At 34.2% G+C, this 15,300-nt stretch overlaps 1 protein-coding gene across 1 annotated transcript in view; it reads left to right on the top strand.

Moving 5' to 3' along the window:
* The window catches only part of WSCD2 (WSC domain containing 2), a 344,950-nt gene extending 330,094 nt beyond the window's left edge, over positions 1-14,856 (top strand). Inside the window, exon 8 of the mRNA XM_053701694.1 lies at positions 14,139-14,856. Coding sequence (XP_053557669.1) covers positions 14,139-14,491 — 353 coding nt within the window. The 3' untranslated portion in view covers positions 14,492-14,856. The remainder of the gene's footprint in view (positions 1-14,138) is intronic.
* The last annotated feature ends 444 nt before the right edge of the window (positions 14,857-15,300 follow it).

The following is a 15,300-nucleotide window of genomic DNA, read 5'->3' as shown; positions in this document are numbered from 1 at the left end:
TGTCCAAATTGGGCCAAAAGTGTCAATATTTTGTGTGGCCACCATTATTTTCCAGCACTGCCTTAACCCTTTTGGGCATGGAGTTCACCAGAGCTTCACAGGTTGCCACTGACATCCTTGTGCTCCCCCACCTTCCGTTTGAGGATGCCCTTACAGATGCTCAATAGGGTTTAGGTCTGGAGACATGTTTGGCCAGTCCATCACCTTTACCCTCAGCTTCTTTAGCAAGGCAGTGGTTGTCTTGGAGATGTGTTTGGGGTCGTTATGATGTTGGAATACTGCCCTGCGGCCCAGTCTCCGAAGGTAGGGATCATGCTCTGCTTCAGTATGTCACAATACATGTTGGCATTCATGCTTCCCTCAATGAACTGTAGCTCCCCAGTGCCGGTAGCCCTCATGCAGGCCGAAACCATGACACTCCCACCACCATGCTTGACTGTAGGCAAGACACACTTGTCTTTGTAGTTAAAGGTGTGGGTCTCCTCTGAGATTCCTTCCTATATATACAGAAAATAAAGAAATTATAATTAGTTAAACTAATTTATCAATCAGAATTGCAGATCGTTTTGAAAAATAATGCATTCAATTTGTTGTAAAACATTTATTCTGTATGTGATGCAATGTAACAAAAAATTATTCGGCTTTATTTGACTATATAAATTACAATTTAAAAAGACTGTGCATACCTGCAGTAGCACAGCTAGCACACATGAACTTTAATGTATAAGTACTCTGATTTTATTCTTGGCTGCCAAATGATATTACTTTGCGTTTTTAATCTCAGCTGTATTAAATTGCAAAATGTGCTCTTGCAGCGAGCGGCAGCACCAGCCATGCAGAATGTGTTGCTAACCTTGGCCAAGGATCATCCTCAGATTGTTGCTATGGGGAAATGGTACCTGCTTTTTACAGATGTAAGTCAAATAGGGAGATTTTCGAGGTGCCATATAGCTGCTGAGATAAAGGGAACAGATAATTGAAATTTAAGACATTCAGAGAATATTAATCTTGAAAAGACATCCAGGCTACAGAAGCCTAATCAGCCAAGCATGGCTATACGTCTCTGTACTGCATGTAATGCCCTCCCCTCTATCCTTTATATTATATTTGGTTTTCAAACTTAATTTAACTTCTGTCATTTTAAAACCCTTTTGATTCTGCAGGACACCTCTATTTATTTAGAAATACAAGATATTAATTAATTTAATGGGGGCTCTGACTTTTACAAGATAATGCTAACACAGTTTTATTTCTTTGTTACCAAATTCATCAACTCCATTTATAATTGAGACATTATACTTATGTGAAAAGATATAGATTAAAGGGACATTAATTTGAAAGCTTAATTATATATTGTAAATTTTTATTTAAATATTTTATAACTGTTTTGCTAGCTTTTCTTGCACAATTCTATGTATTGTTTGATTAAATAATGCAGGACCTCATTTATATTTTTCCCTAATTGTCCATAACAGAGTAGAACAAATTCAAACCATCAAGAGGCTTTTCAAAGGGTACAAGATGAGATTTTGTCAATATTTCTTTTAGAATGTATTTATTTTGAAAATGCAGTAATAACTTTACTATCCCTTTAATACCTGTCAATATTTTGTGACTTTTTGTATTATTAAGTCATTAGGATCTGATGCAAGATACATAAATTTACAAAATTGGCCCAGATCAACCTAAAATCATGCACAAAGTCAACACAATATGGAAACTCGAACATTGCTTAAAGGGACAAAGAATACAATTTAAAAAAAAGTTTCCATTTTACTTCTATTATCAAATTTGCTTTGTTCTCATGTTATTCTTTGTTGAAAAGATATCTAGATAGGTAGCGTACATATGTCTAGAGCGATACATGACAGGAGATAGTGCTGCCATCTAGTGCTTTTGCTAATGTATAACATTTTTGCTAAACTGCTTACATATAGTGCTGCAGACACGTGCACTCTCCTGAGCTTACGTATCTGCTTTTCAACAAAGGATAACAAGATTACGAAGACATTTTATAATAGATGTAAATTAGAAAGTTGTTTAAAATGTTATGCTCTATCTGAATCATTAGAGAAACAATTGGATTGTATATTCTTTTAAAAGAATTTTTTTTTTCGTATAGAGCATATATTAAAAAAAATCCAATTCATGTCTATTATCAAATTTCCATCCTTCTGTCGGTATCATTTGTTGAAAAGCATATAGCTAAGAATACTTGTTATTCATTTGCAAGAGCACTAGATTGCAGTACTGTTTCTTGTCATTTAGTGCTTCCTTTACATGCACGCTACCTACCTAGGTATGCTCTACAACAAAGAATGCCAAGAGAACTAAGCAAATTTTATAATAAAAGTAAGTTAGAAATGTTTTCTTTTAATTTTATGGTCTTTCTGAATCATAAAAGAACATTTTTATTTCATGTCCCTTTAATTCAAAGCTCTGCTCCTTATCACATCTGAGAGTTGCAATGAAGTTGCCATTATAAACCATGCAGCAGCTTCTATCTTATATCCCTTCCCCTCTCAGTGAATAGCTCAAGTTCCACTGTGAAGGACATCAGCATCACTAAACCTCCTTCAAATCATTACAGAGCAAATTAAAACAGAAAAAACTCCCTTAATTAAAAAGTCCTCACTAACATAAGCAAAAAAGAAATAGTGCAAAAAGGAAAAGGAAAAATAAATAAAGGCTACTTCATCAGCTATTCAAAAGTAAAACACAACAGCAGATCGAGATTCTTCACAAGAGCAATAGAGTGTTTAAGAATTCCTCATGATTAGCATAAGTGTAAGGTGAAAATTCTGACCACGCCCCCTGAACACAGACAGCCTCTCATTGGTGTTTACAACATCTCTAAGACACCATGGGCCGTATTTAACAAGCAGCGGATGCTGCTGAATCTGCACTGAAGTTAAAAAGTAGCGTTCAGATACGATCGGGATGATTGACACCCCCTGCTAGCAGCCAATTGGCCACGAATGTGCAGGGGGCAGCATTGCATAAGCATTTCACAAGAAATGCTTGTGCAGTGTTAAATGCTACAGCAAATCATGTCTGTCTGGCACTTGATATATAGGCCCCTTTCTGTTCTCTCCAGTTAAACTACTTAACAAAACAGACCACGCCCCCTGAACATCGCACAGGCAGCCTCTAATTGGTGTTTACATGGTCTCTAAGACACCTTCGTTTTCTCTCCCGTTAAGCTACTTAACAAAACAGACACGCAAATATTTTACAAAACTACATTCACATTAACTGTGTTTTAAAATGAGTTTCCAGAGTTGTTACGGCTGTGCTTGCTGTTAGGAGTTGTGACAGGTTCTTGTTTTATGAGGAAGATTTGATTTATTGGGAGCCTTATGCAGCTAAGGAATTTGTGTGGGAAAATGGTAAAGTTTTGCGTAAAGAATTTTGAACACGGGGCTCTTTTATCTAAAGCTCTCTGAGCTTATGAGATTCTCTAAGAAATCTCACCAGTGCTAGGAAGTCCATGTCCAAATTCTTTAAAGACAGTATTCACCTTGAGAACAGTCTGTCTCACAAAGTGTGTAAATTTCACATGCAGAGGAAGAGGGAGGGGGGAGTGTCTGCCCTTTTTTGCTATACAACCACTTTTACTGGGTGTTCAAGCTAACCTTTTCAACAGAGCTTAACAAGGAGCTTGTAAGCACGTTTTTAAACGGTTTTATACTGGATATTTATATCAGTATCTGTACATATTATTAGTGTCTATTACATGCAGTTATATTAAAATTTGGTGTACTGTCCCTTTAAGGTGCAGAGTAGAAATTCTAATTTCCCCCCTCTGCTAGTAGACTGGACTATTCCATGGGATTTGCTGAAATTTGTGCCACAGGTCTGGTGTATTTTCTTAACATTTTTAGCCTGCAGTTCTTGCTGTTTTTTACTTGCAAACTAGAAGGTGGGGAAATTGTGTCAAAATAATCAAAACACATATTACCCTCATAGAAAAACACCTGAACACCAAAGAATAAATATTGATACTATATGCTGCAAGCAGAGTTGTCTGATATGCATTGGCTTGAGGATTTAAATTTTGATGTGCACCTGCTCCCAGCTAACTTTACTCTCCCATTGTAGTTTCTTTTTTTATTTTTAGCAAACTCTAATTTCTATGTGAGATTTGTCATAATCCGCAATGGCTATTTAATAAAATTGTAACTCATCTGCACTAGTCATGACTGCATACATTTTTTTTTAATGTTTAACAATTTCATCTTCAAGTATTTTCTTGTGACTAGCGCAATTATTAATTACATTATCCGTCATACAGAAAATAGGCAAGTTAGCATTGAAGTAGAATTGTATAGAGTGAAGGAGACATAAATGGAGTGCAATATTGAGAGACAGGCACAATGAGAGACATTGCAGGTCTCTGCTAGCCCAGTGTGCATTATTCTTTGTGACATATCTATTGCTTCTCAGGGCCGCTAGTGTCCTGTCCTTTGGGAAATTGTAACCAACTCACGAAAGACCAAAGCAATGCTTGCATTTAATTAACTGGCATGACCTTCTCAGGTTATATGGTTCAACACAAATCAGGAATAACTCTATATAATAAGATTTGTAATGCTGTGACAATCAATATGAACCTATCTTTTGTATAGAAAGTTATAATATGTTTCAAAGTAAAGTAGCATTTGAAATATATTGTATATAATTAATAACGTTTGTTAGAATTATGTTTCACATTCAGTTTTAATTAAAATATATAGCTGCAGATGGCTATGTGTCAGATCTGAGATTAGTTTAGTGGTTGGTTGTGATGAAACACCTACAGTATTATGTGTCCTTGAGGAAAATTGATTATTTTAGAATGCATCTAAAGAAAGCTGAAGGATTATATACATGAAACTATATAAAGAGGACACATTTTATATTGATTAATGAATAACCCCACCAAATAGAAAAAAAAGAGATTAAAGGGATATTAAACAGGTTGAGATTGTAAGATAAAAAATGTAATTATGTGTAGTTGAAAAAACTTTGCAATATACTTTTGTTTGTTTTGTCCCCTTTCTTGTAATTTAACTCTGGAAATTGTTATATTTCTAAATTTCACTGAGTAATAGGGACCACCAAGTTTTAAATTGTTTCCCCTTATCTAACCTTCCTGCTGAGGGCCATTAGGGACAAATATAAAACAGGTTATAAAAGAGGTCGTCCAAACAAGGCTGTGTAGAACATAGGATTATCCAAAATGGTTTCCACTAAGTCTTGTTTGAACAAACAGAGATAAAAAGAAAAACTAGTTAAACATGGCGGCACCCATTAAATTAGAGAAGCTAAACGATTTTATAGAAACTAAACCTTAACACTTATATTTTTAATATTTAACAACTTATATAATTGCAAAAAAACAAAACAAAAAATCTACATATTACTCTAAGGCTAATCATTGATTTGAATACATCATTGTATCTAGCCTGTATTTATTGTTTAACATCCCTTTTGTATTAGTTTAAAGCCAAAATTACTTATATTTCAGTTGATGCAAGTTAAAACCACTGCCTTCTCACACGTGGAAAATAATTATCTTTAATAATTGTCATAGTCATCAAAATTACATTTAAAGGGACAGTAAAGTCAAAATAAAATTTTTGCTTAGTTCTCTTGGTGTCCTTTGTTAAAGAGTAATTCTAGGTGAGCTCAGAAGCGTGCATGTGTCCTTAATCATTTGGCAGCAGTGTTTGCCACAATGTTTATAGCAATGTTATACATAGTTTTAAACAATGTTGTCATAGAATGCTAAAGATACTATATGATAGCAGTTTTTTCAACTATGTGTAACATTGCTATAAACATTGTGGCAAACACTGCTGCCATATGGCTAAGAACACATGCTCGCTCCTGAGCTTAACTAGAATTACTCTTTAACAAAGGATAACTGGAGAACTAAGCAAAATTGACTATATAAGGAAATTGGAAAGTTGTTTAAAACTCTCATGCTCTATCGGAATAAGGGAAGTTTAATTTAGACTTTACTGCCCATTTAAATATAAAAAAGCTCATGATCTAATTAGTTGAGTCCTGTAATTTTTTTTCTTTAGTGGCTCAAGCTTACACTTTGTTTAAACCCTGTATAGGTACAGTCACACTCAGAATCCCCAAGACTTGCAGTTACAGAGCAGGATGTGGCTAGTGAGCAAATCTGGTGCAGCAGTCACACAACCCCAACCAATCACTTGCTGTGTTCTGCTTGGGAGCTTCAGGGCTTGCAGCTCTTTGATAAGATTTTACCTATGTGTTTAACCCCATTGAGTCACTAATGCAAAAATCACATCTAGAATGTCCCATTAACCTCTTAAACAGCCCAAGAATAATTTGTAATAAGAACTGGAGCTTAACAATTTTGCACAATGTAATTGAATTTATAACGATGACCTTAATGATTTAAAGGACTCTGTAATATCAATATCTGTCAAGCATTTCGGGAAGCATGTATTTAACATTGCAGCGCATTCTTCATGAACCATAAGTGGTATTAAGTACACTCGGAGATGCTGGCATGGAAAACTTTGAAACTGAAGCAGTTTAAAAAAAAAAAAAAAAAAAAGCCACATTCTAATGATTAAATAGTGATTATTTCACTTCTGCAAGCTAGAAAATATGTATAAATGTTAAATATCTCCAGTTACAGAAATAGTTCTCCTTGCTGAAACATTACAGGGTGTAACATTTATAATGAGCATTGCCATGTTAAAGATAAAGATAAGTATTAGTTTTGGTCTGTTGATTTTTTTTTAATTTTACTTAGCACATGATGGTTGGAAATGGCCTTTTTACAAGGTATTTTTTTTTAAATTCAAGTTACTTCTTTAAAGGGACACTGAACCCACATTATTTTTTCTTTCTTGATTCAGATAGAGCAGGCAATTTAAGCAACTTTCTAATTTACTCCTCAAATTTTCTTCATTCTCTTGGTATCCTTATTTGAAAGCAAGAATGTAAGTTTAGAAGCCGGCCCATTTTTGGTGAACAACCTGGGGTGTTCTTGCTGATTGGTGGATACATTCACCCACCAATAAACAAGTGCTGTCCAGTGTCCTACACCAAAAAATGGCTGGCTCCTTAGCTTAGATGCCTTCTTTTTCAAATATGGAAAGCAAGAGAATGAAGAACAATTGATAATAGGAGTAAATTAGAAAGTTGCTTAAAAATGCATACTCTATCTGAATCACAAAAGTAAAAAATTGGGTTCAGTGTCCCTTTAAGGGTTTGATTCCCAAAAACACGCCAACATGGAGAGATATCATCAGTTCAGCGTTATATTGTAAAGTAAGTGTCTCTTTTTAACATAAAGCATATTAGTGAAATCCCCTTAATGAGATACACAGTTCTCAAGGTAAAAATTGTCTTTAAAACAATCCATGAGGGGTTTCATAATACTAACGAGGCGTGTTATAGCATCTCGCCAGAGCAGAGAGCTTTTATAAAATTAGACCCTAATCTGATACTCTTTTCTCATCACAATTTACAATAACAGTAAACTTCTGCTATTGCAAGTCCTCCTTAGCTTTGGACTTCCACCCAACCTCCTTTTAAGGTCTGTGTCAGTAATTTTTTAACAACTCTATGTGACTTGTTGATTTGTAGCTCCTTCCTATTTTATATTTCCCCCTAAAATTCCCATAACCACCGTTAATTATAATGTTGTAAAACTGTTGCTGGTCACAATGGATCAAGGTCTCTGTTTTGAGGCAGATTTAAAGAATCTGGCTACTGAGGAGAGATTAGCTCAAGTTCACTGACCAATAAGACTTATTTAAATTATGTGAAATGTATGATTTGTCAGTATTTAGTCAGCTCCACCACTCAGAAATGTATGGGTCTGATTAACTAAAATGCATTGGGACAAGATGTGGAGCTAGATAGGCGGTCTTAAAATCATTCCATTTAGGAACTTTTATGTATATATCCCTTGGTATAATGCATCTTATATTTTAACAATGGATGAAGAATGTAACCTGCTGTAGCTTTTACTGGCATATTATGTAGTCACAGTTTAATGACTTAGACATACATTTTTCCATTACTGAGACAAATCTCCCCTCCCCTCAGAGAGTCTTGTCATCATATCTTCACTCTTCACACATCTCCCTATTACATAAGCATGTTGCAAACTTCCAATAGGCTAAATCTCCCAACTGACTTATTCTCTGCAGAGAACAAAAACATTAATCAAGCACTTGAAAATTATAGATGCTGACTCACACTGTCTGCTCCTAATGTCCTCTAAAGCTGATCTAACACCAGTGTAAAAGGCTACGCTATAACTGGGATGAATTTAATGTAACGCAGAAAATAATATTTTAGAAACCTGGAAATGTGTATGTATTAATTTATTAAAACAGATTTATCCAAATACCTTATGGGACATGCAAATGCAGAAAATGACAAGTGCTAATTCTTTAGAACATGTAATATTTATGTTACTGATTCTAGATAAGTGCTTAACCCCTTCAAAGGGTGAAGTTCCAAACGGAAGCTGCAAAGATTGTAGTTCCTGAAGCAGGACACTATTGATTAGTGATTGGGAATTAGTGGGAACCTGCAATTCCTGCTCTTGATTGGCTCAATGGTAGTTTCCTGCTTCCCAATTTGGGGATGAAAAATACATAGGACCTGATTATCTAAAGCAGTACACTCAGATGAGATTATCTAAATGGACCCTCCAGCACTGCAAGATCCCTCACAGGATTCTAGAAAGGCAGATTTTCTTTATTTCTCTAATGGGTGTTCCCTACATTTCTGAATGTGAAGGCGAGACAAACACAATACAATATAGTACTATACGACACAATAGTTTTGTCCTTTAGGTTTTATTACATTTAATCTTTGTACTTTCTATTATGTGTTTTATGTATTTATATTCTGTATTTAGCAGTATATTTTGGATTGTGATTTAAATGTTTCTGTGGAACTTTAACAAATTAGAATATATTTCTATCTAAATATAGAAATATATTGTATATTTCTGTGCATTTTTTATAAATTGTAATGTATGTGAAATCAACCTCTCTTTTTTAGAAAGTGAGCTTGACAGAATAGTTCTCTGGTTATGTCTGAAGCTCTGTCACACCCATTATTATATTTTTAACCATTTTATACATGAAGTTTCATCACAACTTAAAATACACTTCTTTAACTGAGGCATGTACTTAAACTAGAAGCAAATATGATTAAACTATACATTTTTGTTTCATTTGTATTTGCTGCAAACTGAGAATTTTATCTGCACCTGGTGCTCCCTTGTTAACCCTCGCCCTCCCTTGTTAGATTCTGTATCCCAGAGAGCTTCCTTCCTGTTGATGGGAGGTATCTCTAATCTCTCTGACACTTCCAAGTTTTTTCTTTTTTATTAGAAAATTAAGGGATATCTGTCCCTGTGAAGCCTGCACTTTTCTTTCTCTACACACTGAAGAGCTTTTGACATTTGGGCCAATAGTTAGATATAGGGGCAGATTTATCAAGCAGCGGATGCTGCAATCTACCCCCAAAGTTTCAGGCCCACCTGAAACTTAAGTTAAGAAGCAGCGGTCGTAAGACTACTGTTCCTTAACTCATCCACCACCTCTGAAGTGGCGGACAGCAATCATCCCGATCAGATACGATCGGGATGATTGACACCCCCTGCTAGTGGCTGATTGCCCGCAAATGTACAGGGGGCAGAATTGCACAAACATTTCACCAGAAATGTTTGTGCAATGATAAATTCCGACATTTGATAAATCTACCCCATAGTCTTTAATGCAAAATTTATATTCCCCAACAAATTACTAGTTTTTGCTATAGAATATCTCTTTAACACACACTTTTCATACAAAGCAGTTACCATAATATGTTTTAAATATTGCAAACAAACTACACAGAAGAGTAAATCTAATCTTATTTTTGTAAAATTTGCGCCTAAGACTAAAATAGAGCTCAGTATTTTCGTTTGCATAAAGCAGTGTTTGTCCTTGTATAAAATTAAATAATGCTAGTCATTCACCTGGAATTGTTTTCAGAAAAACAACATGAAAACAAGAAGTATAAAGCAGAAAAGCAAAACAATGCAGAGTCCTTGCTACTGAAAGAATTCCCTCTGTGCATCTCAATGCTGGTGCTATGTGTTTCCACAGTGACTTCTTATAGCTAGTCCAACCTTACTTCTCATTTATCTTTCCAGACCTGTGACAATATATTTCTGTTCTGTTTTCTCTACTTTTGTGCCTATTTCTGCCTATATTTGTTCTGAGTCTAATCTGTTGTTTGAGTTAGAGCTAAAGCCACAAAATGTATGGCAGAATGTGTTGGGGCTGTGGCTAATGATTTCCAGAGTAAGTGACTACAACAATACTATAGCATCCTGCATGGGAGACTCTTTCCAAGTGAATTGATATGAATGAGAGGTGGGATAGAGCAACAGTGCTCTGGATTACATTATTGTCTGTAAGCTGCTCACAACTTCCGAGTTACCCTGTCTGGTTTATCATTCCCAACTTGTGCAAATGTCATCCTATGCTCTATGTTTTAAATGTTTATATTTCTACTGCCAAAACCATTATATATTTACAGCCCTCTAGGGCAATAAATAGGCACTTAAAGGGACATGAAACCCAGATTTTTTTCTTTCATGATGCAGATAGAAAACAGAATTTTAAAGAGGTTTCTAATTTAGTTCTATTATCAAATTTGCTTTGTTTTCATGCTAGCCTTTGTAGAAGAGATATCTAGATAGGTAGTGTGCACATGTCTGGAGCATTACATGACAGGAAATAGTGCTGCCATCTAGTGTTCTTGCGTATTTATAACATTGTTGCAAAACTGCTGCCATATAGTGCTAGATATGTTTTTCGACAAAGGATAACAAGAAAAATAAGAACATTTGATAATAAAAGTACATTGGAAAGTTGTTGTTTTTTTTTAAATTGCATGTTCTATCTGAATCATGAAAAAACTATTTTGGGTTTATGTCCCTTTAATGTCCTCCTGATAATGGCCACCCTGTAAGGAAGTTAGGATATTTACACCATTTTGCACAATAACCACTATTAGGATCTAGGGCCTGTTGCATTGTTCATAATGTTAGAGAATGATTGACAGCAACCTCATTGTGTACAAAAGTGAAATAAATATGTATTAAGATACTAGCAGTATCTTGGTGCAAGTTTACAATGGGGTGCTTTATACCAAAAGTTGAAGATATGTTCAGTTTTCCTTTGTAAAATAATAATATTCATTCAAAACTATGAAAAAATGTTTGCATCAATATTATCTGTTTGTTATAACAAAATATTTCAGCCTGCATGAGATTGTAGCAAGATGGCTGGGGTTTATATTCAATAGAACAAGACGAGTGGCTTGCATGATTTACATTAATTTCTGATGTGCCTACATATACTGTATTTAAAAGGCAAATTGTTATTAAATGGAGCTATCTACTATTGCATTTATCTAAAACACACAGTGAAATCTTTATAAAAAAACTCTGGAAGATTGTAAAAAGATAAATAGATTTGTGTTATAGTAAAAAATAAAGCTTCTGCTTATCTTTTATTATCTATATAAAGTACAGATACATGCATAATCACAATAAAAACAGTTTCCATGGCGATTTCATATACATTGGTGTAGAAAGTTCCCATTTTCCTCCCTTATTTAAAAAAGGGGCTACCTTACAAATGTTTTGATGCTTACTGGAAGTATTTATTGGTTATTTAAGAATTACAATTATAGGTGGGAACTCTACCACATTGAGGGCTAGATTACAAGTGGCGCAGTAACTGTTGTGCACAAGCGATATCGTGTTTTTCAGCGCAATGGAAATAGCGCTCGTATTACTAGTTGAAACTAAACGTGATTGCTAGGGCACAACTGCATTTAACACTAGTTGGTTTAGTGCGACTGAAAACCTTGTGTAAAGAGTAGTGAGTTAAAAAAGTTGCACTAAACACAACATAAATACATTAAAAGTTACAGTTACACTCATATAAACACTTTCTGATAAAAATTAGTCATAGAAATATTTCTTAAAAAGTTTGTATATGGTATATGTCAATAAATGTGATAGCGTGATAATCAAAAATAGCAAATATTTCAACAAATGATCTAAAGATCTAAATATATTAGATATAAGAAAGGATATGTCCAAAAACAAGTGCAATCAAATCCGGTGATCTTGAGATATCCTTAAAACAAAGTAGATATATAGTGTAATACTGTAATGTACCAATGATTAAAAAGGTCATTATTGACAGTATCTTACATGAGGTGGAGCTATAGTAAGCTCATTCAGTGTGCACACCTGCTTTTATACTGGCAGGCAAACAGTCTCCCAATAGCTATAAAATATGCAATTTATTAAAACATATAAAACATAGTAAAACATCCAGTATACCAAGATAAATATGTGCATTCAGAGTCCTATATAGGAACAGTTAGTATCAACTATGAGAGTTTTTCCTTTAGTGTGGATGGATGCGGATTCAGGACAGCGTTCACACTGCTCTCAAGTACCGCTCCAAATACCTGCAGGATCCACACTCCTCCTCTGATATAATTGGGTATATAAGGATGAGTCCCGTAAGGGAGATATAATAATCAATGGTCCGACGTACGTTTTACTGTTAACCAACAGCTTTTTCAAGAAATATAGAGCGCAGATGAGAACAGAGGTCTTTTAAACTGTGAGAATACAGGAACAGGAAGTTGCAAATTTTGCGATCGCCATCTTTGTTGAGGGAGACTGTTGGGAGACTGTTTGACTGCTAGACTGTTTGCCTGCCAGTATAAAAGCAAGTGTGCACAGTGAATGAGCTTACTATAGCTCCACCTCATGTGAGTAGGATACCGTTAATAACGATCTTTAAATCAATGATACATTACAGTATTACACTATATATATCCTTTTATTTTTTTGAGGATATTTCAAGATCACCGGATTTGATTGCACTACTTATTGGACATATCCTTTCTTATTATCTAATATATTTAGATCTTTGGATCATTTGTTGAAATATTTGCTATGTTTATAGCTTTTGATTATCACTCTATCACATTTATTGTCATATTTTAGTTTTTTGTGATTGGTTTACACTTTTAGATATACCTTTGTATATGGTATATGACAAGGTGTGTGACCACAAAGGGCCATTATATATATATATATATATATATATATATATATATATATATATATATATATATATATATATATATACATATACACACACATACATGTCTTAATATGTTTATGTATGCATACATTTATGTATATGTGTGCATATGTATTTAGGTATTATGTGTTTCACTGTATATTTACTGTACATATTTCACATTCCAATGTTCTTAACATACTTGAAAATATTATTTTTAAGTTTGTGTATTTTTACGTATTTTCATTGTAAATATATATTACAATATATTTCTGTATTTTACATTAACGTTATCAGATATATATATGTATGAATATATATAAAATAATAATATATATTTTTTCCTATGTGCATAACGCCCTTCGGGCTTCACTCACATGAAGAATAAGTCATCTAAAAGTGCATTCATGAAGTATTAAATATAAAATATTAAAACAATAATAATAATAATTAAAAATGAATACATACTGTTAAACTTTTATATATATTCTATGGATTATTTAGATTTTTTTACAGTATGTATAATAATTTTTAATTATTTAATATATTTTTTAATATTTTATATGTAATATTGCAAGAACAGACTTTAAGATTACTAATTCTTCATGTGCGCTAACCTTACACTGCTTTAGCGCAAAACATGAATTGCATTACACATATTTTACTTTTCTATGTTCTTCACATAGAGTTTTTTTTAATTATTATTAATTCTTGTAGGAAAAGCGTGTGAGCGATAAGTGTTAATTTTTTTTCTTCTGCTGTCATGACATTTGAAGTCCTTTAGTTAGTGTGCATTGGGTTTTGTTTCCACACAAACTTTTTACTTTTAACTTGTAACATGTGTGCAACCTGATGTGCACAAAAATGCTTACTTATAGTGAAGTTTACACTTTAACAAAATCGTTAAATACTTGTATATCAATATTTTTTTCACAAAGATGTATTTAATAAAGTTTATCTTTTTTTTTTTTATTTCAGAGTGGCCTGAATTTGTAAACAACTATGCACCATGGTGGGCCACACATACTTTGGACTGGCTGAAGTACGGAAAGAATGTGTTAGTTGTACATTTTGAAGACCTTAAACAAGACCTCTTTTTTCAGTTGAAGAGAATGATAAATATGTTGGGCCTTCCTGTTTTAGCAGATAGACTGTTGTGTGTTGAAGGTCAGAAGGATGGGAATTTTAAACGTTCTGGCTTGAGGAAACTGGAGTATGATCCTTACTCTCCAGAAATGAGGAAAATGATCAGCAGTTACATTAGGACAGTAGACTCTGCATTGAAACATAGAAATCTAACTGGAGTTCCAGATGACTATTACCCTAGATGATGACTCTGGTCAGATGACCAATCTCTGGGACCTGTATACCCAGTTGTTAGCTACTTCCACCCAGTGGGTGGTTTTGATGACTTTGCTGCTATTTACTGTAATGAATTATGTGCATGAAACAATTCTCACCAAACTATGCTTATAAGATTTGGCAAACTATTGTAAAGGAAGGCTTTTGATTACAGGCTGATTTAATCTCTATGCAGAAATCCCTGCATGATTTTAACAAAGCAGTTTCCCCTAAAAAAATAATAGAAAATTAAAAAAAATGTACAAATTGAAAGCTTTAAAGGAGAAGGTTAGCTTTCACTTTTGATTTGCTCTCAACAGAAGCTTTTTAGTAAAATATATATTTTTTGTGTTTATGTATTTTTACAAACATTTGAAAAGCACCTTCCAATTATTTCTAAATTCAGATTTAAATTACTTTAATATGATCATCATAGTTTCAAAACGAGAGTAATGTATAAACATGGAAGACCACACTGAGGGCTCCATTGTTTCAAGCTTGCCTGAAACGAAAGTTAAGAAGCAGCAGTTTTAATACCGCTGCTCCTCAACCTATCCAACACCTTTTAGGTTGCGGATTGAAATCATCCTGATCCAATCTAGATTATTGACAGTCCCTGCTAGCGGCCATTTGGCCGCCAGTGAGCATGGGGCGTCATGGCACAAGCATTTGCAGAAATGCTTGTGCAATGTTAAATGCAGACAGCGTATGCTGTCCTCATTTAGTCATGTCGAGCAGACATGGTCCTCTACAGCGAATCTTGTCCGCTCAACATTTTTAATAAATAAACCCCTAAGAG

Source organism: Bombina bombina, chromosome 2, assembly GCF_027579735.1.
Source record: "Bombina bombina isolate aBomBom1 chromosome 2, aBomBom1.pri, whole genome shotgun sequence".
NCBI classification, from domain to species: Eukaryota; Metazoa; Chordata; class Amphibia; order Anura; family Bombinatoridae; genus Bombina; species Bombina bombina.
Note: the sequence above shows the minus strand (reverse complement) of the source record. Positions and strands in the feature narration are given on the sequence as shown.